At 48.5% G+C, this 22,504-nt stretch overlaps 1 protein-coding gene across 4 annotated transcripts in view; it reads left to right on the top strand.

The window, feature by feature from the left end:
• The window catches only part of LOC146869794 (patr class I histocompatibility antigen, A-2 alpha chain-like), a 144,441-nt gene that overhangs the window by 83,505 nt on the left and 38,432 nt on the right, over positions 1–22,504 (top strand). For all 4 annotated transcript variants that reach the window (XM_085616034.1, XM_085615819.1, XM_085615896.1 and 1 more), the window contains 2 exons: positions 6,736–6,849; positions 22,091–22,120. In XM_085616034.1, coding sequence (XP_085472160.1) covers positions 6,736–6,849; positions 22,091–22,120 — 144 coding nt within the window. The remainder of the gene's footprint in view (positions 1–6,735; positions 6,850–22,090; positions 22,121–22,504) is intronic.

Below are 22,504 nucleotides of genomic sequence, written 5' to 3'. Positions count from 1 at the left end.
TACCCAACTCCAGCAAGAGTCAGGATTATACAAACCCTGATGTCTCAGTTTCAGCCTCAACACTCCTTACCAGCTCGGGTATCCATGCAACTACTGGGAATTATGGTGTCTTGCTTTTGTATAGTCCCCTACGCAAGACTTCAAATGCGTCCCCTGCTAGAATGCTTAGCACGTCAGTGGAACCAGGCTCAGGGTCAGTTATCAGATCTAGTGTTGATAGACGGCCGCACCCATCGCTCTCTGCAGTGGTGGACCATACAAAACCTTTTAAAAGGGCGGCCCTTCAGCGACCCGGTTCCACATAGTGCTAACAGTAGACGCATCACTAATAGGTTGGGGAGTGCTTCTTCAAACCCACACAATTCAGGGTATTGGGAGTTTGCAGCAGAAACAGCTTCATATAAAACATCTAGAACTGCTAGCAATTTTTCTAGCGCTTAAAGCATTTCAAGTTCAGCTAGTAGGCAAAACTGTCCTAATTCGTACATACAACATAACAGCCATGTCCTGCATACAAAAACAGGGGGGACACACTCTTCAGCTGTCACAGTTACCACAGACCATCTGGATATGGGCCATACATCACAAAATGTTTCTCCTAGCGGAACACCTTCCAGGAGTAAACAATCAGATAGCAGGTATGCTCAGTCGTCAAACACAACAAATCCACGAATGGGAACTACACCCTCAAGTTCTCCACCCATTCTTTCAAATGTGGGGCTTCCCAGACATAGATCTGTTCGCCACACACCTAAACGCAAAATGCCCAAACTTCGTATCCAGGTATCCACACCCATTGTTAAAAGGCAATGCACTATAGATCAATTGGTTAGGGATATTTGCTTATGCTTTTCCGCCTCTCCCACTCATTCCATTAGTGGTTCGGAAACTCAAACAAGCGTCCCTGATGCTAATCCTAGTTGCTCCCACGTGGTCACGTCAACCCTGGTTCACAACCCTATTAGAACTCTCAGTAGTTCCTCACCAAAAACTACATTTACACCTAATCTCCTCACACAGAGCCATGGAGACATAAGTCATCCAGACCCCAGTCAACTCAATCTTGCGATCTGGCACCTGATGTCCTAGAGTTTGGCTATCCTAATCTACTGCCAGACTGCATGAATATTATCAAGGAGGCTAAACGTCCTACCACAAGAGCCTGCCATGCAGTAAAGTGGAAGCGGTTTGTGATATATTGTAATAACAACCACATCAACCCTCTCAATGCTTCTGTCCAAAACATTATATGTTATTTGTTACATTTACAATGTTCCAATTTAGCATACACGTCCATACGCTTAGATCTGGCTGCAATAGCTGCATACCTCCAGAATAGACAACATCTATCTCTTTTTAGAGGGCCTGTTATAAAAGCATTTATGGAAGGTGAACTATGATTTTTCACATGGAAAGTTGCTTTCCTTGTTGCTATCACATCACTCAACGGGTGGGTGAGCTTCAGGCATTAACTATAGAAGAACCATTTTTACAAATGCACCAAAACAAAGTGGTACTTCGGACTAATACTAAATTCCTTCCTAAAGTAATTTCTGCTTTTCATATCAATCAATCTGTTTAGTTATCTGTGTTCTTCCTTCAACCAGATTCAGTGGCAGAACATGCCTACGCACATTAGATGTGAAGAGAGCTTTGCTTTATTCCATAGAAAGGACAAAACTTTTCCGTGCTATAAACCAACTATTTGTTACTTTTGCTTCACCACACAAAGGCAATCCCATATCAAAATCAGGGATTGCAAGGTGGATAGTCAAGTGCATTCAAATATGTTATGCAAAAGCAAAACGAACATTAACAGTTCCCCCTAGAGCACACTCCATACGCAAATTGGGGGCTTCTATGGCATTCTAGGGGAATATACTCATAGATGACATATGCAAAGCTGCAACATGGTCTACACCTCATACATTTACAAAACACTATTGTATAGATGTGTTAGCAAGACAGCAAGCTAGTGTGGGCCAGGCAGTTTTAGGTACACGATTTCAAACCACTGCAACAGATACAGGTTAACCACCGCTTTGGGGGATAACTGCTCTGTAATCTATGCACAGCATATGATCTGCAGCTCATTTGCCTCGAAATGAAAATGCTACTTACCCAGTATGCATCTGATCTTGGCATATAGTGCTGTAGAGTCATATGCGCCCACCCGCCTCCCCGGCTACCTATATTTGTTGCAGTAACATCTTACTTAGATACATACATTAATGGACATCTCCTTTTGCTACACTTACGAACTACAATATCACCTGCGGGAAAACAATCTAACAATGGAGTCGATGCCCATGCGCACTTTCAACGAAAGGAGAAGTCACCTACCTCGTGGCTGAAAAGACTTCTTCGAAGAAAAACAAAGTGCAAACATCCGGACCCAACACTAGATGGTGATCTATGCACAACATGTGTCTCTACAGCTCTATATGCCAAGAACAGATGCATACTGGGTAAGTAGCATTTTCCTTATTCTTTCTATACAAACACAACTTAAACGTTATAACTTAAATTTATCATTTACGCACCACCTTCAATTGGGCATAACTCGCGCACCTCTGTACACAGTCACCTCACTCGCCACATTACATTAACTGTAACTCGTCACTCGACCAGGCACTCTGTTGTTAGAAATGATGTCATGTTAGATTTCATAAGTGTTGTTATAAATGCTATGATTTCACATGGTGTAAATCATGTAATATGCAAAGGTATAACCAGCGCATGGAGAAGGCGCAAGTTATAGTTAATGTAGTGTGGCGTATAAGATGACAAGACTCTGTACAGAGGTGTGCGATTCAGAGCCATGGCTGGTAGGACAATTCTTCCTTTCAATATTTATGTCAAGAATATTTTTGAAGTTGCCCATGCTTCAGTGAAAGTCAACGAGCAAAATACAGTCCCCCTGAGTTTATTTTTAAAATCTCCCTCTTTCTGTTTTCAAAATGTTGGTGTATGAAATACAGAACAAGATGCCAGCACAGCTTTAAATATCCCTAGCGGGTGATAGTGGACTTCACAAATACACATTACATAACATGACGTAGACCTGGTGATCTGGATTTTCTTATGCAGCATCCTACTCAACTTGGGCCCCACCTACATGAACAGCCAGATCTCCTTCCACCAACCACCAACCACCTCTGCTACGTAGGACAACTACTCACACACACATCCAGCACATACACAGAACCAGATCAGGAGAACGGACATTCTCTTACATCGCTCCTAAAGCGTGGAACGGCTCCGACTGCACATCAGAGCCTCCTCCTCTCTTCTTAAATTCTGCAAGAAGCTGAAGACCTGGCGTTTCAATTAACCAACTTACCGTAGGCCAGCCTAGGCACACACACACCTGAGGAAACCCTCGCTGGTGATAGTGTGCTTTACAAATATACATCATATAGCATGCCGCAGACCGGCACCCATTGATTCCTATGCAGCATCCTACTCCTGAGGGTTTGGTGGTCCAGACTTCCATCAGCAAGGTAAATCATAATTTGTTCCCCACAATTCCAGACAGGGAGTTAAAAAGGATACAGGCATTCAGGAAGTGGATGTTCTCATTGGCTAGCTTAGCAGTGTGGTCGGTCAATGCGGTATATATGCTTGTTAGGCTCAGATGGGTTTCGGGCCTCTTTGGCTCAAACCATTCTGGGCGGCCAGGATATCACCAAGTGTGTAATTAGGGCTGACCTTGACATATCTGATTGTTTTAGGCGAGGGATGTCTTTCGGCAGGTCTCGCCTGTTTGGTCAGAAGGCTGTCTCTGCCCTCAAATACTTTAAGGGAAGCAGAGTCACAATGCGTTCCTTGGGCCTTTCCAGCACTGCTGGTCAATTTCCCCATCAGTTTCACTCCTTCCAAGGTCACTGCAAAGGGCTGGCATGCAGAAAACATCAGACCCATCCACCCCCGCAACAGCCACCCCAGCCCTTTCGTGGATGGGGATCAAGCGGACATCACACAGAGCACCATTACCTATGCTCTTCTCGATCCCTCCCCTGTGATATGAACCGGCTTTTGAATGCCCTTAGCATGTGGAAGAGAGATCCATGCATTTTCTCCCAAGGCGGCATTCCATTGCATACTAAAGATCATCCAGTAGGGTTATGCACTCCCATTTAACTCACATACTCAACAGGACACATCAACAAGTCCACCCCTCAGTCCTCCACAAGTTCTGCCAGCGCTGGGGCACCCCACAAATAAACTTGTTTTTCACCTCGAAAATGCACAAACTTCACCTCCAGGTTCCTGCAAACAAAGTTCATGGGCAGTGCAATATGGATCAGCTGGTCAGAGATCCTGGCCTATGCTTTTCCTCCTCTCCTTCTCCTCCTGTACATTGTAAGATGAGGCAAGCATCCATGACTCTCACACTAGTGGCCTTGACCTGGGCCGGACAGTTGTGGCACGCCATGCTTCAGGAAATGTCCATCAGCCACACGAGGAGTTCCCGCTCGGACTGGACCTTCTCACCCAGAGACTGGGTCAGATCAGACCCCATGCGGCTTAACCTAGCGATTTGTCATTACTGCCTTTACAAAAATCAAGACCCTGTGTAGGATGAGGTCTAGGGCATCATGTTCTAGTTTTACACCTTCATGTCAAAACACATAAAACCTGCTGCTGCAGCAGCTAGTATGCAAAATGTGCAAAAGATGGAACACTCATCCTTCGTTAGAATGCCAGTAGTCAAAGCTTTAATGGAGGGCCTTAAAAAGGCCTTTCTTTGTCTAATACCTCAAACTCTCAGGCGGAACGGCAACAAACTCCCCAGGAGGCTCTTGCCCGTTACAGTTTCTTTCCTGGGAGGCGGGTTTCTTAGCTGCCATAACATCACTCAGGCGCATTAGGGAGCTGCAAGTGCCCCCCATACAAGAGCCTTTCATTCATGTTCTAGAGGATAGGAGTGTTCTCAGAACCAATCTTAAGTGCCTCCCAGAGGAGGCTTCACCTTAATCAAATCATAGAACTCCCAGTCTTCCTTCTGTAGCCAGACTCAATGGCGGAAAGAGCTTTGCACACACTAGATACCAAGAGAGCTGTTATGTGCTAAATTTACAGACCCAAGGCTTCTTGTAACTCTCATCAGCTCTGTAGCCTGTGTGAAACCTCTCACAGGTCATTCAGGTTCCAAGGCAGGGATTGCAAGATGGATAGTCACCAGTGTCCACACTTGCTATCATAAAACCAAGATAGGCTTACCCGTACCCCAAGGCACATTCCACCCACAAGAAAGGATCAACCATGGCTTTCTTAGGAAACATTGCACCAGCCTACATTTGTAAAGAGACCACCTGGTCACCAACACACACTTTTAGCAAGCATTATTGTGTGGTCATCTCAGCCTGACACCAGGCTTTGGTGGGCCAGACAATTCTAAGACTCCTGCTCCAGACATCAACTTACTAACCACCGCTTTTTGAGGGTTCTGTTTTATAGTCTGTGCAGTGCATGTGTATCAGCAGCCACAGGCTCTACGAACAGAAAATGTTACTTCCCCTGTAAGTATCTATTTATAGCATGTAGTGCTGTAGATTCACCCGCCCTCCTCCCTGGAAGCTTGTAATAGTTACAGATCTCTCCTTTTATTACACACTCAACAATGCACCATACACATGGTGCACCGCAGTAGTCTCAGTCCACATTCCATATACATTCACATCCAGTGTGTGAAAAACACAATCTAAGATGGAGCCAGTGCCCATGCACATTGTGGATGATGGGTAGAGCTACAGCAAATCTTGCGACTCTAAATCTTCTTCGAAGAAACACAACTTCCAAGCATCTGAGACAAAAACTAGATGGCTGGAGTATGCAGAGCTACAGGACTACACTGTGAACAGATGGTTACAGGCCAACCTTTTCCCTTTCTTTTGTGGCTTGTAACTCTTTTAGATTCACACCTTAACTCCTCCCCCAATCTCCTTGATAAAAACAATCGAAAAATAAAACTGTTTTACTGAGTCAGCAAAATCTGGACCCAACCCCTAGATAACAGAATGCTGTGAACAGAGAAGAATTCCACACTGCGAAATTGTTTCAGGGAAGTTGTCAGTTTGGCCTTATTGCTGTTTATCTGGAGGTTGACCTCTACAGTTGTCTCCAGGGCCCTCGCCCCAAGACAGCAGATGATGCAGGAAGCCAGTCTTATGCCGCCACTTTTTACCTGGCTGCAGCCATTAATGATGGAGCTAGTCAGAAGGAGCGGATGGGGGCTTAGGTGTGAGAGAAAGGGCCCAGTGCAGTGAGTAAAGTGCGGCCAGTGGTGGTTTAACAGGGCCCTGAGGAAAGCTACAGAGCGTGGAGTGTACCATTGGCTGTGAGGTGATAGTGCCGTGTGGCCTTTCTCCGGGCACTGCTGTGTACACTGTAGGCTCTGGTGATAGCAGCGCCCTGAGAGGAAGGTTATAGTGTGGAGTAAACCATGGGCTGGTGTGACAGACTAGTGCCACCTCGAAGACTACAAAGCAGTGAGTATACTGAGCACTGTAGTGTGATAGGAGTGCAGGTCGGAGAGTTACAGAGCACCGACTATACCTTGGGCTGTAGTAGGATCAGACTTCAGTTCCTAGGCCAGGTTATCACTCTGGCTGCCTCTTTACTCACAACGATATTCATACCTGGTAGGCATTAGTTTCACTGCATCATAATTCATATCTTTGAAGTGATTTCTGTCCTGTAACTCTGCTCCTATCCGTCTCTGTCCCACAGAAGAGAAATCTCCTCCAATGGGGGTAATTATCGGAGGCGTCATTGGAGCTGTCGTGGTTGCTGCAGTGCTTGCTGTTGTCGCTTGGGTTGTCTACTCGAGGATGAAAAAGTCAGGTAAGTGGATTCAGTTTGATACTGTGAGTGGAATGTACCAATACATCTTGATTCATATGCAGAGATGCAGGTGAATACCATCTGTCATTAGGAGTAGGGGTGGAGACACATGCATGCTTGGAGACCGGCCTCCTTTACTCTGAGGTGGGTGGAGCAGCATTTCCTCGTTGACGCACTGCTGATGCAGGGTCGCTGAATGCACTATTTCACTAATCAGTCTTCAGCCCCAGATGCATAAACAAATCTCAGAACTGCCCACAATTGTAACAGTCTTGTGTTTTACCAATCTAAATGACTAGTCTATGGCCAATGACAATCGGCCCCCATGTTTCCACTTTTCTGGTTGGCTGCTTAGCTGAAACACTCTGTGCCTTTCTGGACCAGGTTCTAGTAAGATGTATTGTATTGTATGTATTGTAATTGCATTTATATATCGCTTACTACCCCTGATGAGTAGTCAAATTGTTTTTAGGCAAGTAGCACACTAATCCGGAACCCATAAAGGATTAGTGTTGAATTAGTATAGTGAAAATATGAAAATAATTTGGGTGCTGGATATGTTAGTCAGTTATTTGGATTGAGAAAGATAGTGGAGGGATAGAAGATGGAACAAGGTTTGCATTTATATAGCGCTTGCTACCATTGATGGGGTGTTGAAGCACTTTTTCGGCGAGTAGCACACTACCCAGAAATCTCCTCCAATGGGGGTAATTATCGGCGGCGTCATTGGAGCCCTCTTGGGTATTGGACTGCCCGCTGCTGTTGTTTGGGTTGTCTACTCGAGGAAGAAAACATCAGGTGAGTGGATTCAGTTTTATATTGTTAGTGGGAGGTACCATCACTTCCTGATTGATGTGTGGGTTGCAGGTCAATATCATCTGCCTCTTGGAGGGGGAGGGAGGGACACATAAATGTTTGGAGTCCTGCTTTACCCTGAGATTGTTTGAGCAGGTATTACCTTGTCGATGCACTGCAGATGCAGGGTCATCAACTGCAATATTTGATACTCACGATGGAAGCTGTAAAGCACAGAGTGTGCCTTCAGAAAGGGTGCAAGATGGAAGCTGTAAAGCACTGAGTGTACTGTGGGGTGTACTCTGATAGCGGTGCCTTCAGAGAGGGTACAAGATGGAAGCTATAAAGCACTGAGTATACTGTGGGGTATACTCTGATAGCGGTGCTTTCAGAAAGGGTACAAGGTGGAAGCTGTAAAGCACTGAGTATACTGCGGGGTGTGCTCTGATAGCAGTGCCCTCAGAAAGGGTACAAGATGGAAGCTGTAAAGCACTGAGTATACTGTGGGGTGTACTCTGATAGTGGTGCTTTCAGAGAGGGTACAAGATGGAAGTTGTAAAGCACAGAGTATACTGTGGGGTGTACTCTGATAGCGGTGCCTTCAGAAAGGGTGCAAGATAGAAGCTGTAAAGCACTGAGTGTACTGTGGGGTGTACTCTGATAGCGGTGCCTTCAGAAAGGGAGCATGATGGAAGCTGTAAAGCACTGAGTATACTGTGGGGTGTACTCTGATAGCGGTGCCATCAGAAAGGGTACAAGATGGAAGCTGTAAAGCACTGAGTATACCGTGGGGTGTACTCAGATAGCGGTGACTTCAGAGAGGGTACAAGATGGAAGCTGTATAGCACTTACGATACTGTGGGGTGTACTCTGATAGCGGTGCCTTCACAAAGGGTACAAGATGGAAGCTGTAAAGCACTGAGTATACCGTGGGGTGTACTCAGATAGCGGTGACTTCAGAGAGGGTACAAGATGGAAGCTGTATAGCACTTACGATATTGTGGGGTGTACTCAGATAGCAGTGCCTTCAGAAAGGGTAGAAGATGGAAGCTGTAAAGCACTGAGTATACTGTGGGGTATACTCTGATAGCGGTGCTTTCAGAAAGGGTACATGGTGGAAGCTGTAAAGCACGGAGTTTCCTTTGGGGTGTACTCTGATAGCGGTGCCTTCAGAGAGGGTACAAGATGGAAGCTATAAAGCACTGAGTATACTGTGGGGTATACTCTGATAGCGGTGCTTTCAGAAAGGGTACAAGGTGGAAGCTGTAAAGCACTGAGTATACTGCGGGGTGTGCTCTGATAGCAGTGCCCTCAGAAAGGGTACAAGATGGAAGCTGTAAAGCACTGAGTATACTGTGAGGTGTACTCTGATAGCAGTGCCTTCAGAAAGGGTACAAGATGGAAGTTGTAAAGCACAGAGTATACTGTGGGGTGTACTCTGATAGCGGTGCCTTCAGAAAGGGTGCAAGATGGAAGCTGTAAAGCACTGAGTGTACTGTGGGGTGTACTCTGATAGCAGTTCCTTCAGAAAGTGTACAAGATGGAAGCTGTAAAGCACTGAGTGTACTGCGGGGTGTACTCTGATAGCGGTGCCTTCAGAAAGGGAGCATGATGGAAGCTGTAAAGCACTGAGTATACTGTGGGGTGTACTCTGATAGCGGTGCCATCAGAAAGGGTACAAGATGGAAGCTGTAAAGCACTGAGTATACCGTGGGGTGTACTCAGATAGCGGTGACTTCAGAGAGGGTACAAGATGGAAGCTGTATAGCACTTACGATACTGTGGGGTGTACTCTGATAGCGGTGCCATCAGAGAGGCTACAAGATGGAAGCTGTATAGCACTTACGATACTGTGGGGTGTACTCTGATAGCGGTGCCTTCACAAAGGGTACAAGATGGAAGCTGTAAAGCACTGAGTATACCGTGGGGTGTACTCAGATAGCGGTGACTTCAGAGAGGGTACAAGATGGAAGCTGTATAGCACTTACGATATTGTGGGGTGTACTCAGATAGCAGTGCCTTCAGAAAGGGTAGAAGATGGAAGCTGTAAAGCACTGAGTATACTGTGGGGTGTACTCTGATAGCGTTGCCATCAGAAAGGGTACAAGATGGAAGCTGTAAAGCACTGAGTATACCGTGAGGTGTACTCAGATAGCGGTGACTTCAGAGAGTGTAGAAGATGGAAGCTGTAAAGCAATAAGTATACTGCGGGGTGTACTCTGATAGCGGTGCCTTCAGAAAGGGTACAAGATGGAAGCTGTATAGCACTTACGATATTGTGGGGTGTACTCTGATAGAGGTGCATTCAGAAAGGGTAGAAGGTGGAAGCAGTAAAGCACTGAGTATACTGCGGGGTGTGCTCTGATAGCAGTGTCCTCAGAAAGGGTACACGATGGAAGCAGTAAAGCACTGAGTATACTGTGAGGTGTACTTTGATAGCGGTGCCTTCAGAAAGGGTACAAGATGGAAGCTGTAAAGCACTGAGTGTACCTTGTGGTGTATTCTGATAGCGGTGCCTTCAGAAAGGGTACAAGATGGAAGCTGTATAGCACTGAGAATACTGTGAGTGTACTCTGATCGCAGTGCCCTGAGAGAGGGTACAAGGTACTGTGTACTGTGGTGTGACAAGGTGCAGAGTGCTGTGGTGTGATAGCAGTGCCCTGAGACAGGGTACAAAGTACGGCATGCTGTGGTGTAATAGCAGTGCCCTGAGAGAGCGCACAAGGTACGGCGTTTTGCGGTGTGATAGCACTGCCCTGAGAGAGGGTTAAATGTACTGTGTGCTATGGTATGATAGCAGTGCCCTGAGAGAGGGTATGAGGTACTGTGTGCTGTGATGTGATAGCAGTGCCCTGAGAGAGGGTACGAGGTACTGTGTGCTGTGGTGTGATAGCACTGCCCTGAGAGAGGGTTCAAGGTACTGTGTGCTGTGGTATGATAGCAGTGCCCTGAGAGAACATGCAAGGTACTGTGTGCTGTTGTGTGATAGCGGTGCCCTGAGCAAGGGTAAAAGGTACTGTGTGCTGTGCTGAGATAGCAGTGCTCTGAGCGAGGGTACAAGATGATGTGTACTGTGATAGCAGTGCCCTGAGAGACGGTTCAAGGTACTGTGTCCTGTGGTGTGATAGCAGTACCCTGAGAGAGGGGACGAGGTACTGTGTGCTGTGGTGTGATAGCAGTGCCCTGAGAGAGGGTTCAAGGTACTGTGTGCTGTGGTATGATAGCAGTGCCCTGTGAGAGGGTACAAGGTACTGTGTGCTGTGATGTGATAGCAGTGCCCTGAGAGAGTGTACAAGGTACTATGATGTGATAGCAAAGCCCTGAGAGAGGGTACAAGGGACTGTGTGCTGTTGTGTGATAGCAGTGCCCTGAGCGAGAGTACAAGGTACTGTGTGCTGTGGTGTGATAGCAGTGCCCTGAGAGAAGGTACAAGGGACTGTGTACTGTGGAGTGATAGCAGTGCTCTGACAGAGGGTACAAGGTACTATACACTGTGGTGTGATAGCAGTGCCCTGTAAGAGGGTACAAGGTACTGTGTGCTGTGGTGTGATAGCAGTGCCCTGAGTGAGTGTACAAAGGCACTGTGTTATGTGGTGGGATAGCAGTGGAAGGGACTGTGTGCTGTGGAATGTCAAGGTACAGTGTGCTGTGGTGTGATAACAGTGCCCTCAGAGAGGGTACAAGGTGCTGTATGCTGTGGTGTGATAACAGTGCCCTAAGAGGGGGTCGGAGGTACTGTGTGTTGTGGTGTGATAGCAGGGCCCTTAGAGGGTACAGGGTACTGTGTGCTGTGGTATGACAGCAGTGCCCGGAGAGAGGATACAAGGTACTGTGTCCTGTTGTGTTATAGCAGTGCCCTGAGAGAGGATACAAGGTATGGTGTGCTGTGGTGTGATAGCAGTGCCCTGAGAGGGTACAAGGTACTGTGTCCTGTGGTTTCACAAAAGTGTCCTGAGAGAGGGTTCAAGGTACTGTGTGCTGTGGTATGATAGCAGTGCCCTGTGAGAGGGTACAAGGTACTGTGTGCTGTGATGTGATAGCAGTGCCCTGAGAGAGTGTACAAGGTACTATGATGTGATAGCAAAGCCCTGAGAGAGGGTACAAGGTATGGTGTGCTGTGGTGTGATAACAGCGCCCTGAGAGAGGAAAGCACTGAGTGTACTGTGGGGTGTACTCTGATAGAGGTGCATTCAGAAAGGGTACAAGATGGAAGCTGTAAAGCACTGAGAATACTGTGAGCGTACTCTGATCGCAGTGCCCTGAGAGAGGGTACAAGGTACTGTGTACTATGGTGTGACAAGGTACAGAGTACTGTGGTGAGATAGCAGTTCCCTGAGACAGGGTACAAAGTACGGCATGCTGTGGTGTAATAGCAGTGCCCTGAGAGAGCGCACAATGTACGGCGTTTTGTGGTGTGATAACACTGCCCTGAGAGAGGGTTAAATGTACTGTGTGCTGTGATGTGATACGAGTGCCCTGAGAGAGGGTATGAGGTACTGTGTGCTGTGGTGTGATAGCAGTGCCCTGAGAAAGGGTACAAAGTACGGCGTGCTGTGGTGTAACAGCAGTGCCCTGAGAGAGCGTACAAGGTACGGCTTTTTGTGGTGTGATGATAGTGCCCTGAGAGAGGGTTAAATGTACTGTGTGCTGTGGTGTGATAGCATTGCCCTGAGAGAACATGCAAGGTACTGTGTGCTGTTGTGTGATAGCGGGGCTCTGAGCAAGGGTAAAAGGTACTGTGTGCTGTGCTGTGATAGCAGTGCTCTGAGCGAGGGTACAAGATGATGTGTACTGTGATAGCAGTGCCCTGAGAGACGGTTCAAGGTACTGTGTCCTATGGTGTGATAGCAGTGCCCTGAGAGAGGGGACGAGGTACTGTGTGCTGTGGTGTGATAGCAGTACCCTGAGAGAGGGTTCAAGGTACTGTGTGCTGTGGTATGATAGTAGTGCCCTGTGAGAGGGTACAAGGTACTGTGTGCTATGGTATGATAGCAGTGCCCTCAGAGGGTACAAGGTACTGTGTGCTGTGGTGTGATAGCAGTGCCCTCAGAGGGTACAAGGTACTGTGTGCTGTGCTGTGATAGCAGTGCTCTGAGCGAGGGTACAAGATGATGTGTACTTTGATAGCAGTGCCCTGAGAGACGGTTCAAGGTACTGTGTCCTATGGTGTGATAGCAGTGCCCTCAGAGGGTACAAGGTACTGTGTGCTGTGGTGTGATAGCAGTGCCCTCAGAGGGTACAAGGTACTGTGTGCTGTGCTGTGATAGCAGTGCTCTGAGCGAGGGTACAAGATGATGTGTACTGTGATAGCAGTGCCCTGAGAGACGGTTCAAGGTACTGTGTCCTATGGTGTGATAGCAGTGCCCTGAGAGAGGGTAAGAGGTACTGTGTGCTGTGGTGTGATAGCAGTGCCCTGTGAGAGGGTTCAAGGTACTGTGTGCTGTGGTATGATAGCAGTGCCCTGTGAGAGGGTACAAGGTACTGTGTGCTGTGATGTGATAGCAGTGCCCTGAGAGAGTGTACAAGGTACTATGATGTGATAGCAAAGCCCTGAGAGAGGGTACGAGGGACTGTGTGCTGTTGTGTGATAGCAGTGCCCTGAGCGAGGGTACAAGGTACTGTGTGCTGTGGTGTGATAGCAGTGCCGTGAGAGAAGGTACAAGGGACTGTGTACTGTGGAGTGATAGCAGTGCCCTGACAGAGGGTGCAAGGTACTATACACTGTGGTGTGATAGCAGTGCCCTGTAAGAGGGTACAAGGTACTGTGTGCTGTGGTGTGATAGCAGTGCCCTGAGTGAGTGTACAAAGGTACTGTGTGAAGTGGTGGGATAGCAGTGGAAGGGACTGTGTGCTGTGGTGTGACAAGGTACAGTGTGCTGTGGTGTGATAACAGTGCCCTGAGAGAGGGTACAAGGTACTGTATGCTGTAGTGTGAAAGCAGTGCCCTAAGAGGGGGTCAGAGGTACTGTGTGTTGTGGTGTGATAGCAGGGCCCTTAGAGGGTACAGGGTACTGTGTGCTGTGGTATGACAGCAGTGCCCGGAGAGAGGATACAAGGTACTGTGTCCTGTTGTGTTATAGCAGTGCCCTGAGAGAGGATACAAGGTATGGTGTGCTGTGGTGTGAAAGCAGTGCCCTGAGAGGGTACAAGGTACTGTGTCCTGTGGTTTCACAAAAGTGTCCTTAGAGAGGATACAAGGTAATGCGTGCTGTGGTCTGATAGCACTGCCCTGAAAGAGGGTACAAGGTACTGTGTGCTGTGGTGTGATAGCAGTGCCCTGAGAGAGGGTACAAGGTATGGCATGCTGTGGTGCGATAGCAGTTCCCTGAGAGCAGGTTAAACATACTGTATGCTGTGGTGTGATAGCAGTGCCCTGAGAAAGGGTACAAAGTACGGCGTGCTGTGGTGTAACAGCAGTGCCCTGAGAGAGCGTACAAGCTACGGCCTTTTGTGGTGTGATGATAGTGCCCTGCGAGAGGGTTAAATGTACTGTGTGCTGTGGTGTGATAGCATTGCCCTGAGAGAACATGCAAGGTACTGTGTGCTGTTGTGTGATAGCGGTGCCCTGAGCAAGGGTAAAAGGTACTGTGTGCTGTGCTGTGATAGCAGTGCTCTGAGCAAGGGTACAAGATGATGTGTACTGTGATAGCAGTGCCCTGAGAGACGGTTCAAGGTACTGTGTCCTGTGGTGTGATAGCAGTGCCCTGAGAGAGGGGACGAGGTACTGTGTGCTGTGGTGTGATAGCAGTGCCCTGAGAGAGGGTTCAAGGTACTGTGTGATGATAGCAGTGCCCTGAGCGAGGGTACAAGGTACTGTGTGCTGTGGTGTGATAGCAGTGCCGTGAGAGAAGGTACAAGGGACTGTGTACTGTAGAGTGATAGCAGTGCCCTGACAGAGGGTACAAGGTACTATACACTGTGGTGTGATAGCAGTGCCCTGTAAGAGGGTACAAGGTACTGTGTGCTGTGGTGTGATAGCAGTGCCCTGAGTGAGTGTACAAAGGTACTGTGTGAAATGGTGGGATAGCAGTGGAAGGGACTGTGTGCTGTGGTGTGACAAGGTACAGTGTGCTGTGGTGTGATAACAGTGCCCTGAGAGAGGGTACAAGGTACTGTATGCTGTAGTGTGAAAGCAGTGCCCTAAGAGGTGGTCGGAGGTACTGTGTGTTGTGGTGTGGTAGCAGGGCCCTTAGAGGATACAGGGTACTGTGTGCTGTGGTATGACAGCAGTGCCCGGAGAGAGGATACAAGGTACTGTGTCCTGCTGTGTTATAGCAGTGCCCTGAGAGAGGATACAAGGTATGGTGTGCTGTGGTGTGAAAGCAGTGCCCTGAGAGGGTACAAGGTACTGTGTCCTGTGGTTTCACAAAAGTGTCCTTAGAGAGGATACAAGGTAATGCGTGCTGTGGTCTGATAGCACTGCCCTGAAAGAGGGTACAAGGTACTGTGTGCTGTGGTGTGATAGCAGTGCCCTGAGAGAGGGTACAAGGTATGGCATGCTGTGGTGCGATAGCAGTTCCCTGAGAGCAGGTTAAACATACTGTATGCTGTGGTGTGATAGCAGTGCCCTGAAAAAGGGTACAAAGTACGGCGTGCTGTGGTGTAACAGCAGTGCCCTGAGAGAGCGTACAAGGTACGGCCTTTTGTGGTGTGATGATAGTGCCCTGAGAGAGGGTTAAATGTACTGTGTGCTGTGGTGTGATAGCATTGCCCTGAGAGAACATGCAAGGTACTGTGTGCTGTTGTGTGATAGCGGTGCCCTGAGCAAGGGTAAAAGGTACTGTGTGCTGTGCTGTGCTAGCAGTGCTCTGAGCGAGGGTACAAGATGATGTGTACTGTGATAGCAGTGCCCTGAGAGACGGTTCAAGGTACTGTGTCCTCTGGTGTGATAGCAGTGCCCTGAGAGAGGGGACGAGGTACTGTGTGCTGTGGTGTGATAGCAGTGCCCTGAGAGAGGGTTCAAGGTACTGTGTGCTGTGGTATGATAGCAGTGCCCTGTAAGAGGGTACAAGGTACTGTGATGTGATAGCAGTGCCCTGAGAGAGTGTACAAGGTACTGTGATCTGATAGCAAAGCCCTGAGAGGCGGTACGAGGGACTGTGTGATAGCAGTGCCCTGAGCGAGGGTACAAGGTACTGTGTGCTGTGGTGTGATAGCAGTGTCCTCAGCGAGGATACAAGGTTCTGTGTGCTGTGGTGATAGTAGTGCCCTGAGAGGGTACAAGGTACTGTGTGCCGTGGGGTGATAGCAGCGCCATGAGAAAGGGTACATGGTACTATGTGATGTGATAGCAGTGCCCTGAGGGAGGGTACAAGGGACTGTGTGCTGTTATGTGATAGCAGTCCCCGAGCGAGGGTACATGGTACTGTGTGCTGTGATGTGATAGCAGTGTCCCGAGACAGGGTATGAGGTACTGTGTGCTGTGGTGTGATAGCAGTACCCTGAGAGAGAATACAAGGTGCTGTGTCCTGTGGTGTGATAGAAATACCCTGAGAGAGGATACAAGTGACTGCATGGTGTGGTCTGGTAGCAGTGCCCTGAGAAAGCGTCCAAGGTACTGTATGCTGTGGTGTTAGCAGTGCCCTCAGAGAGGGTACTAGGTACTTTGTGCTTTGGTGTGTTAGCAGTACCCTGAGTGAGGGTACAGGGTACTATCCCCTGTGGTGCGATAGCAGTGCCCCGAGAGAGGGTAAAAGGTACAGTGTGCTGTGGTGTGATAACAGTGCCCTGAGAGAGGATACAAGGTACTGTGTGTTGTGGTGTGATAGCAGTGTCCTCAGCGAGGATACAAGGTTCTGTGTGCTGTGGTGATAGTAGTGCCCTGAGAGGGTACAAGGTACTGTGTGCCGTGGTTTGATAGCAGCGCCCTAAGAAAGGGTACTTGGTACTTTGTGCTGTGGTGTGATAGCAGTGCCCAGACCAAGGGTACAAGGAACAGTGTGCTGTGGTGATGGCAGTGTCCTGAGAGAGGGTATAGGGTACTGAGTCCTGTGGTGTGATAGCTGTGCCCTGAGACGATACAAGGTACTGTGTGCTGTGGTGTGATGGTTGTGCCCTGAGAGAGGGTACAAGGTATTGTGTGCTGTCGTGTGATAGCAGTGCCCTGAGAGTGGGTACAAGGTACTGTGTACTGTTGTGTGATAGCAGTGACCTGAGAGAGGTTACAAGATACTGTGTGCTGTTGTGTGATAGCTGTGCCATAAGAGCGTACAAGGTACTGTGTGCTGTGGTGATAGCAGTGTCCCTAGAGAGGGTACAAGATACTGTGTGCTATCGTGTGATAGCAGTGCCCTGAGAGAGGGTACTGGGTACTGTGTGCTGTGTCATGATAGCAGAGCCCTGAGAGAGTGTACAAGGTAATGTGTGCTGTGGTGTGATAGCAGTACCCTGAGAGAGGGTACAAGATACTGTGTGCTGTCGTGTGATAGCCGTGCCCTGAGAGAGGGTACAAGATACTGTGTGCTGTGATGTGATAGCAGTGCGCTGAGCTAGGGTACAAGGTACTGTGTGCTGTGGTGTGATAGCAGTGCCCTGAGAGAAGGTACATGGTACTGTGTGCTGTGATGTGATAGCAGTGCCTTGAGAAAGGGTACAAGGTACTGTGTGCTGTGGTGTGATAGCATTGCCCTGAGAGAACATACAAGGTACTTTGTGCTGTTGTGTGATAGCGGTGCCCAGAGCAAGGGTAAAAGGTACTGTGTGCTGTGCTGTGATAGCAGTGCTCTGAGCGAGGGTACAAGATGATGTGTAGTGTGATAGCAGTGCCCTGAGAGATGGTTCAAGGTACTGTGTGCTGTGGTGTGATAGCAGTGCCCTGAGCGAGGGTACGAGGTACTGTGTGCTGTGGTGTGATAGCAGTGCCCTGAGCGAGGGTACAAGCTACTGTGTGCTATGGTGTGTTAGCAGTGCCCTGAGAGAGGGTTCAAGGTACTGTGTGCTGTGGTATGATAGCAGTGCCCTGTGAGAGGGTACAAGGTACTGTGTGCTGTGATGTGATAGCAGTGCCCTGAGAGAGTGTACAAGGTACTGTGTGCTGTGATGTGATAGCAGTGCCCTGAGAGAGTGTACAAGGTACTGTGTTCTGTGATGTGATAGCAAAGCCCTGAGAGAGGGTACGAGGGACTGTGTGCTGTTGTGTGATAGCAGTGCCCTGAGCGAGGGTACAAGGTACTGTGTGCTGTGGTGTGATAGCAGTGCCCTGAGAGAAGGTACATGGTACTGTGTGATGTGTTAGCAGTGCCCTGAGGTAGGGTACAAGGGACTGTGTGCTGTTGTGTTAGCAGTGCCCTGAGAGAGGGTACTAGGTACTTTGTGCTTTGTTGTGTTAGCAGTGACGGAGAGAGGGTACAAGGTACTGTCTCCTGTGGTGTGATAGCAGTGCCCCAAGAGAGGGTAAAAGGTACAGTGTGCTGTGGTGTGATAGCAGTGCCCTGAGAGAGGGTACAGGGTACTGTGTGCTGTGGTGTGATAGTAGTGCCCTGAGCGAGGTTACAAGGTTATGTGTGCTGTGGTGTGATAGCAGTGCCCTGTAAGAGGGTATAAGGTGCTGTGGTGTCATAGCAGTGCCCTGAGAGACGGTACAAGGTACTGTGTGTTGTTGTGTGATAGCAGTGCCCTGTAAGAGGGTACAAGGTACTGTGTGCAGTGGTGTGATAGCAGTGCCCTCAGAGAAGGTGCATGGTACTGTGTTCTATGATGTGATAGCAGTGCCCTGGGATAGGGTACAAGGTGCTGTGTGCTGTGGTGTGATAGCAGTACCTTGAGCGAGGGTACAAGGTACTGTGTCCTGTGATGTGATAGCAGTGCCCTGGGAGAGGGTACAAGGTACCTCATGCTGTTGTGTGATCGCAGTGCCCTTAGCAAGGGTACAAGGTACTGTGTGCTGTGCTGTGACAGCAGTGCCCTGGAAGAGGGTTAAATGTACTGTGTGCTGTGGTGTGATAGCAGTGCCCTGAGAAATGGTATGAGGTACTGTGTGCTGTGATGTGATAGCAGTGCCCTGAGAGAGGGTAAAAGGTACAATGTGCTGTGGTGTGATAGCAGTGCCCTGAGAGAGGGTACAGGGTACTGTGTGTTGTGGGGTGGTAGCAGTGCCCTGAGAGAGGGTACAAGGTACTGTGTCCTGTGGTGTGATAGCAGTGCCCTGACAGAGGAGACAAGTGGCTGCATGGTGTGGTCTGGTAGCAGTGCCATGAGAAAGGGCACAAGGTACTGTGTGCTGTGGTGTAATAGCAGTGCCTTGAGAGAGGGTACAAGGTACTCTATGGTATGGTGTGTTAGCAGTGACAGAGAGAGGGTACAAGGTACTGTGTGCTGTGGTGTTAGCAGTGCCCTGAGAGAGGGTACTAGGTACTTTGTGCTTTGTGACGGAGAGAGGGTACAAGGTACTGTGTGCTGTGGTGTGATAGCAGTACCTCGAGCGAGGGTACAAGGTACTGTGTCCTGTGATGTGATAGCAGTGCCCTGGGAGAGGGTACAAGGTACCTCATGCTGTTGTGTGGTAGCAGTGCCCTGAGCAAGGGTACAAGGTACTGTGTGCTGTGCTGTGACAGCAGTGCCCTGGAAGAGGGTTAAATGTACTGTGTGCTGTGGTGTGATAGCAGTGCCCTGAGAAATGGTATGAGGTACTGTGTGCTGTGATGTGATAGCAGTGCCCTGAGAGAGGGTACGAGGTACTGTGTGCTGTGATGTAATAGCAGTGCCCTGAGTGAGTGTACAAGGTACTGTGTTATGTGGTGTGATAGCAGTGCCCTGAGAGAGGGTAGTAGGGACTGTGTGCTGTGATGTGACAAGGTACAGTGTGCTGTGGTGTGATAGCAGTGGCCTGAGAGAGGGTACAAGGTATGGCATGCTGTGGTGTAATAGCAGTGCCCTGAGAGAGGGTACAAAGTACGGCGTGCTGTGGTGTAATAGCAGTGCCTTGAGCGAGCGTACAAGGTACGGCGTTTTGTGGTGTGATAGCAGTGCCATGAGAGAGGGTTAAATGTACTGTGTGCTGTAGTGTGATAGCAGTGCCCTGAGAAAGGGTACAAGGTACGGCATGCTGTGGTGTAATAGCAGTGCCCTGAGAGAGGGTACAAGGTACTCTGTGCTGTGCTGATGGCAGTGTCCTGCGAGAGGGTACAAGGGACTGTGTGCTGTGGTTTGATAGCAGTGCCCTCAGAGAGGGTATGAGGTACTGTGTTATGTGGTTTGATAGCAGGGCCTTGAGATAGGGTACAATGTACTGTTTGCTGTGGTGAGATAGCAGTGCCCTGAGAGAGGGTATAAGGTACTGTGTGCTGTTATGTGATAGTAGTGCCCTGAGAGAGGGTATGGGGAAATATGTGCTGTGATGTGATAGCAGTGCCCTGAAAGAGGGTACGAGGTACTATGTGCTGTGGTGTTAGAACAGTGCCCTGGGAGAGGGTACAAGGGACTGTGTGTTGTGGTGTGATAGCAGTGCCCTGAGAGAGGGTACGAGGTACCGTGTGCTGTGGTATGATAGCAGTACCCTGAGCGAGGGTACAAGGTACTGTGTGCTGTGGTATGATAGCAGTGCCCTGAGTGAGGGTACAAGGTACTGTGTGCTGTGGTGTGATAGCAGCTACACTGAAAGAAGGTACATGGTACTGTGTTCTGTGGTGTGATAGCAGTACCCTGAACGAGGTACAAGGTACTGTGTGCGATTGTGGGATAGCAGTGCCCTGAGAGAGGGTACAAGGTACTGTTTACTGTTCTGTGATAGCAGTGCCCTGGGAGAGGGTACATGATACTGTGTGCTGTGGTGTGATAGCAGTGCCCTGAGAGAGGGTACAAGGTACTGTGTGCTGTGGTGTGATAGCAGTGCCCTCAGAGGGTACAAGGTACTGTGTGCTTTGGTGTGATAGCAGTGCCCTCAGAGGGTACAAGGTACTGTGTGCTGTGATGTGATAGCAGTACCCTGTGAGAAGGTACAAGGTACTGTGTGCTGTGGTGTGATAGCAGTGCCCTGTTAGAAGGTACAAGGTACTGTCTGCTGTGGTGTGATAGCAGTGCCCTGTGAGAGGGTACAAGAGACTGTGCGCCACATTCTGAAGCACACGTATGAAGAGGAAAACGCCTCAAAGGACAATTTTTGTGCAGGAAGGTGAACCTTCCAGCACAAAGATGAACCTTCCTGCACAAAACCTTTCCTGCCCATAATGCAGGCTCCTTTTCATCTTGCCTGAAGGCAGCCCAAAGAATGCCAGCGCTGCAGAGAGCAGAACTGCTTCATTTCTGTTAATAGATGCCTCAGTTCAGCTCTCTTGAGGTGACATATTCCAGCGCAGCAACTCTGACTGCTGCAGGGCATTGCAACACCTCTTTGTAAATATGCCCATAGAGGCTGGTTTACAAATAAAGTGGCAAATCTGCACCCACAGAAGTACTCCTTGAATGGATGCAAATTTACTACTATTTCGAATTTACAAACATTGGCAGAAGTACACTTGGAAAGCTATGACACTCTCAGGTTTCCAGGCAAACTACGGGCAATCAAACACCCACATGGGAATGCAACAAATGTTTGCAAACAGTCTACCCACTGGCAATCCCTCGGGGTAGTAATCCAAAGTATTATTGTTTCCCCACTAGGCCAATTTAAACTAGGGCCTTATTTGGGTTTTAGGAAACAGAGTAAACGTAGAAGGGGTGGTGTAGAACTTTACTGCCTTTACTCCTCCCACCAAAAGTAGAGATGTTCGACAGCTCAGCAGACATCGCTATACATTGGCAGGCACCGCTGTCATGGTGGTTCCTGTCAATGTAGGAAACGTTTAATGGATGGCTCCATCAAACATAGTGACTGGCTGTCAAAGTTTTCTAAAGTTTTTTGTTTTCAGAAACAAATTTCCAAAGCTGGAGTTTATTTTGAAAAAATAATGAACTCCACACCAGATTTCTTCAGTGCGTTAATTATTACTTTTTTTTTTTACTTTCCTTCACCGCCAGGGTATAACTAGTAGTGACAAATAGTCAGACGGCTTATTTCTGATGGCACCTACTCCATTAGGCCGTCGAAGGAAGTTTTACCCTGATAGAGTAAAATTTACTCGGTCAGCGTAAAACCTGCGATGTGCCCAACTCAAAATCAGGCGGGCAGACCTTGAGTTTGGCACGTTGCTACTGAGTACCCGTACGCCAAACTCTAAATCAGCCCCAGAGACCTGCCTAATGCAAATCACTACTAACCCTTCTCATGGGATCAGTCCACCCAGAGCTTGGACACTTCACACATTCACCCTGTGGCCCAATGCTTTGTAGTTGGAAAATGTGAGATTTACACCCCCCGGATCTCCCTGACTAAGCTACGCCCCTGAGGGTGTGCTCCCCTCACCCCTCTCTGCTCCAACCTCCTAATATAAACATGTGTGATCACCCAATGAGAGGATAGGCTGAGTGACCTCTGTGACCTTACCACTGATAAAATGTGTTTATTTTTCAGGAAAATCTGCCTATACTGCGGCAAAGCAAGGTGAGTGACTCCTGACTTGTTTGTGTTGAGTTTCACTTGTTGTATGAGAGTGATTAAGAGAAGACGTGGAATGTTCTCATGATTGTTGAATGACAAAATGAAGGGAACATTTGCAAAGAAACCAGAACATCTTGAGTGAAACCAGGAAGTATTTCTGTGTCAGAAACTGTGCTTATTGTCGGTAGAGCATCCATGGGACAGAGGAGTGGAGTGTACAAGCTCTGTCCGTGTACATTTTATAAATTTTTCACCATCAAACTGGACTTTTAAAATAAGCTCCCAGAGGGCATCACATTTTCATGATACTGCATTACAACAATACACTTGGGGCCGGATGTAGGAAGCCAAATTGCGATCGCAAACACTGAAATTCACAGAATTTCA

The sequence above is a fragment of the Triturus cristatus genome, chromosome 1_1, assembly GCF_964204655.1.
Source record: "Triturus cristatus chromosome 1_1, aTriCri1.1, whole genome shotgun sequence".
Classification (NCBI taxonomy): domain Eukaryota; kingdom Metazoa; phylum Chordata; class Amphibia; order Caudata; family Salamandridae; genus Triturus; species Triturus cristatus.
The sequence above is the reverse complement of the archived record's forward strand: the minus strand, read 5'-3'. Positions and strand labels throughout refer to the sequence as shown.